At 41.2% G+C, this 5,439-nt stretch overlaps 1 protein-coding gene across 1 annotated transcript in view; it reads left to right on the forward strand.

Annotated features, from left to right (window-relative positions):
- LOC139925085 (spectrin beta chain, non-erythrocytic 1) overlaps positions 1-4,970 on the forward strand; it is a 57,603-nt gene extending 52,633 nt beyond the window's left edge. Inside the window, exons 32-35 of the mRNA XM_078291854.1 lie at positions 1-52; positions 508-681; positions 1,847-1,889; positions 2,622-4,970. The exon at positions 1-52 is cut by the window's left edge and continues 166 nt beyond it. Of these exons, the coding sequence (XP_078147980.1) occupies positions 1-52; positions 508-681; positions 1,847-1,889; positions 2,622-2,834 (482 nt within the window). The 3' untranslated portion in view covers positions 2,835-4,970. The remainder of the gene's footprint in view (positions 53-507; positions 682-1,846; positions 1,890-2,621) is intronic.
- The last annotated feature ends 469 nt before the right edge of the window (positions 4,971-5,439 follow it).

The following is a 5,439-nucleotide window of genomic DNA, read 5'->3' on the forward strand; positions in this document are numbered from 1 at the left end:
TGCTGCACCGCAAGCACGAGTGGGAGGGGCATAACAAGAAGGCGTCCAGCAGGTAGCCGCCAAAGATCTTCTAGGGTTTACAAGACACAAGACCTGTCACTCCATAGGAAACAAGTAAACAGTAAACATGTTGTCCCCCGAGAAAGCTGCAGCGGGGCGATCAGTAGAAAACATGTTTCCTCATGTTTCTGGATTGATGAACAGACAAAACGCTGCGGCGCCCCCCTTTGGCCAATCAGTGCAATTTTTAAAATGCCGAAACAGAGCAATGAGACACATCATTCCCTTAAAGAGAGGAAACCCAAATCTGTGTAAAGCCTGACATCTAAAGGTAAACTGCATGCTGCTGAAATTACCATCTGCTATAGGCTGATCTTTGGTGCCAGCTGATGATGTCACCTTCTGTAGAGTACAACAGGTGGATCACCTGGCACCAAAGAAGTTACTCTTTAGGTTTCATGGTGTCAGTGGGAGGAGCCTCCTGACGCCGCTGCTCTCTGCCTGCAGGTCGTGGCACAACGTCTACTGCGTCATCAACAACCAGGAAATGGGTTTCTATAAGGACAGCAAGGCGGCCGGCCAGGGAATCCCGTACCACAACGAGCTGCCCATCAGCCTGAAGGACGCGGCGTGCGACGTGGCGTCAGAATACAAGAAGAAGAAGCACGTCTTCAAACTCAGGTGAGACAGGCACCTGATAGGGCCGAAGACTATTCAGAACGTAAACTAAGACTATTCATAGTGTAAACTAAGACTATTTAGAGCGTAAACTAAGACTATTCATAGTGTAAACTAAGACTATTTAGAGCGTAAACTAAGACTATTCATAGTGTAAACTAAGACTATTCAGAACGTAAACTAAGACTATTCATAGTGTAAACTAAGACTATTCAGAACGTAAACTAAGACTATTCATAGTGTAAACTAAGACTATTTAGAGCGTAAACTAAGACTATTCAGAACATAAACTAAGACTATTCAGAGTGTAAATTATTCATAGTGTAAACTAAGACTATTTAGAGCGTAAACTAAGACTATTCAGAGTGTAAACTAAGACTATTCAGAGCATAAACTAAGACTTATCGGAGCGTAAACTAAGACTAATCAGAGCGTGAACTAAGACTATTCAGAGCGTAAACTAAGACTATTCAGAGTGTAAACTAAGACTATTCAGAGTGTAAATATAGACTAATCAGAGCGTAAACTAAGACTATTCAGAGTGTAAACTAAGACTAATCAGAGCGTAAACTAAGACTATTCAGAGTGTAAACTAAGACTATTCAGAGTGTAAATATAGACTATTCAGAGCGTAAACTAAGACTATTCAGAGCGTAAACTAAGACTAATCAGAGCGTAAACTAAGACTAATCAGAGCGTAAACTAAGACTATTCAGAGCATAAACTAAGACTTATCGGAGCGTAAACTAAGACTAATCAGAGCGTGAACTAAGACTATTCAGAGCGTAAACTAAGACTATTCAGAGTGTAAACTAAGACTATTCAGAGTGTAAATATAGACTAATCAGAGCGTAAACTAAGACTATTCAGAGTGTAAATATAGACTAATCAGAGCGTAAACTAAGACTATTCAGAGTGTAAACTAAGACTAATCAGAGCGTAAACTAAGACTAATCAGAGCGTAAACTAAGACTAATCAGAGCGTAAACTAAGACTATTCAGAGCATAAACTAAGACCAGCAAAAAGTGCAAAGAACAAAATAAAAAAACAACAAAAATATTTTCTCTTTCCATAGTACCATTTAATAACTAACTGATAACTGAACTGCCCACTGTAACAATAAATTAATCATAATTAATAGCAAATTTTGTCTTTTTCCTTTTTCAGAGTCACTGATGGAAATGAGTATCTCTTCCAAGCCAAAGATGAAGTAAGTCTGTTTCTGTCTTATAGTTAAATTAAGATCAACTCTATTGATCCCTGTGGATCAGAATATGATAAAGGTTGAAGGTTGAAGATTCATCGTCTTCATCCCACTGATACAGACTGATAAGAATCCTCTCTGTCGACTTGAGACAGATTCACACATCTACCAGTTTACATCAGATGTGCATCGTTACCCATCCACATCATCAGATACACAGAGCAGATGTGCTTCCTTAGCTCTTCACATGATCAGAGTCACAGCTGGAAACATGACAGTAACATGAATAATAACAATAACAGGACTTCATCACTGAGTTATCTGTCGCAGTGTCATCAGTAACAAACACCGGTCTACATCTGGACTGTGGTCGGTGGATTTCTGTCCGTTACCAGCTGCAGCTGCATCGCTGTTTTTCTTTCTTTGTCATCCTGATATTTCTTTTCATCTGGGAGGAGATGTTCCTCTAACTCCCTGTGGCAGTTTCTTCAATTCGCCCACACAGTTTGTTCTTATTTCTCTTCTCCTGTCAGTATTTTATCATTTCAGTGTTATCATGTGAAAAACTCATAGCTCTAATTTTGGTGATTTTCAACCATCAACCACTGAGCAACACGATGCTCACTGTTAGAAATCAACAGAAAACTTTTCCTAACTGAGTTGAGCTCATTGCGCTGGTCGTCTCTGTTTTAAGCTCACATCAGATGAATGTTCCCAACTAACCTGTCGCTCCCGCAGGACGAGATGAGCAACTGGATTCAGGCCATCCTGAACGCCGGCTCGGAGCGGTCGGAGGTGCAGGAGAGCGAGCCGGGCACGCCGGCCTCGGGCCGCGCCCAGACGCTGCCGGCCGGCGGCCCGACCGCCGAGTCCAGCCCCGGCAGGAGGGACAAGGACAAGGAGAAGGACAAGGAGAAACGCTTCAGCCTCTTCAGCAAGAAGAAGCAGTAGAGGCTCGAGGTCGAAGAACACGAACCGCTTTGGTGAAACGCTTTCAGTCTTCGTCAAAACTTAGCTGAACAAATCCGGACGCGCACTCTTTCATATGAAATTTCATATTTAGCTTCTCAAATATGTATGATTTCTCGTCACTTGCCTTTCAGCAGGAAACTCTTTGAAAATCTGCGCTAAAAGACTGGAAACTGCATCAAAGAGTGTGAGTCCGGATTGTTGCTTTAACTGTGCAGTGCAGTGTAAGAACTCACTGAAAACCTCCCAAGACTCAAAACAGTGTAGTTACAGTTTGCATGGGGCGCCGACAGCATTACTTACTGAACCTGTCAGGCTTCATCTACTTTACTAACTTTACTGTCTGTTAAGCTCCGTCATCTCCAGGTCCTGAAGTGTGTCTTCACTAAGATAACACAAGCTTTTCCCCACTTTCTTATAACTGGAATAGAAACCTGTGGGAGGATTGAGGGTTTACTAACGCTTACAAGGGACAAAACAGTGAAAATGCCAAATTTCCACACAGCGGTAGGCTGCTCAGATGATCCATAAAAGAGCCATAACAGAAAATGAAATCCTCCAGGGTTTTCTTCAGGGAGGAAGAGGCGATGACATTACCATCCTCTGTTTTGTTGCCACTCTTCCAACATGGCGGCGTATTCGTCGTATCCATCAGTAACCATGGGTAACCATGGGTAACCATGGGTAACCGCTCTCCTCCCAGGCTCTCAGAGGCCTCGAATGCAAAATTGACTTTGTGTAAAAGAGATTCCATAACACAGAAAAACAAATATTATCTGGGTCAAAAACCAGAAAATAAAATCAAAAACTAGGAAGTGACATCACTACTGATTAGCGGGAACAACCAATGAAGGCGGTTGACTGCTGAGGAACTTCCTGTGACGAACTGAGGAAGCGAAAACTTGAAATGTTTCACCAAAGCGAGGCGTCTTGATGTCTTTATGTTCAGTCTCAGTGCAGTATTTTTATTTTTATTTTTTTATTTTTTGGGGTTTTCTTCTTCTTGTTTGTTTGGTCGATGGTTCCAGCCGCAGTGAGCGCGCTCAGTTCGACCGCACTGTGCCGGGCGTGTCGACAGACCTCAGTTGGACAAAATGTCAAAAATGAAGCTAACCGACGTGTCGTCGTCTTGCAGGGACGCGCACTTCTTCTTCTGTTGATCTGTTCCTTTCAACGTTGTTTTTTTTATTTTTTATTTCTGTATCATGTTTGTGTTTCTTGGTCAGCCAGAAACCGGTCTGAGTTTTTGAACATTTCCTCAATTTTGTGAGGGGGTCTGAAGAGACAACCTACATTCTTCCTCTGCCGTCAGAAATTGGACCAATAGTGCATTTTGTTTTTGTTGTCTGCACTCAGCGACCGCTCCCTGATTGGTCCAAAATCGGATCGGTTGATATGAACAGCCAATCCTCTCAGACGGAGCGGTCGCTATGGAAACGTTGTCCTAACACACACACACTTGCATGCTTAGTGAGGCGAGAAAAAGCCTAAAAATTCACACGATATGAAGGATCTCTTTCTGTTTTGCCCGGTGTTCACAAGGACCAGAATTTATTTTGACCTTTTTTTTTGCCTTTGTTGTTTCTCTTTGAGTTTCATTATAATATATGTTTCAAATAATTCTAGTACAGATTATAAAATCAATATGTATTATAAACACTTCAAAGCATTGATGTTAAATGGTAAAAAGTAAAAAGTACAGCATTTACTGCAAAAAAAGTAGTATCCTGGAAAAAAGGTTGCTTGCTTGTTGCCTCTAGCACTGCGCATTATGATTTTTGCTACGTTCTCCTGCTCTTTGATACATAGTGTGCTCTCCGTCACTGTATCTATTGTACTGAAACTGTATTGAATTAATGCCATCTTACTGCACAATCAGAAATACATAATAGGAATGAAGAAATCCTTTGCAATGTCTGGGTCTGTGGGGCCACATATATACAGAAGTTAGACCAGGCTTCCTGATGTATGAAACTGCACCTGTAGACTTTGACTCTCTCTCTCGCTCTCTCTCTAGGTCTCTCTCTCTCTCTCTAGGTCTCTCTCTCTCTCTCTCTCTCGCTCTCTCTCTCTGTTAAATATGTGCGATGTCATTAAATGCTTTTAAACTTTACAGTCTACCTGTGTCCTCGTCCTTCTTGTCTTCACTGTGTTTAATGGGACTTTAGTATCGACGGCTTACAGGTTTTAGCAGAGTAAGAACAAACTGAAAATGATTTCATCTTTTGATTCAAAACATATGGTCAGAGATTAAGATTCAGAAAATAGATATTCTATAAAAAGCTATATAAAAACGTCCCTTTCTGCACCGAATTTCATCTAGGGGTTTCACTTGAGTTTTTTTTATTTTCCCCTTTGAGTTTCCCAATGATAAATAATACTCAGCTTCAGTCAAAATGGCACTTAAGGCCTTTTCACACCAAACCCTCTGTATGTAAATGTATGGAAAATGAATTTGATAAATTCCAGATCTTGGAAAGTTTGGGGGGGTTACACAAACAAAGGATGGATAAGTATGTAAAATGTTCAGTTTCACAGTAATATGGTAATGGTAAAGACCTGAAACACATATGATACACGTTTCCTG

This window comes from Centroberyx gerrardi, chromosome 3 (assembly GCF_048128805.1).
Source record: "Centroberyx gerrardi isolate f3 chromosome 3, fCenGer3.hap1.cur.20231027, whole genome shotgun sequence".
In the NCBI taxonomy this organism is placed as follows: Eukaryota; Metazoa; Chordata; class Actinopteri; order Beryciformes; family Berycidae; genus Centroberyx; species Centroberyx gerrardi.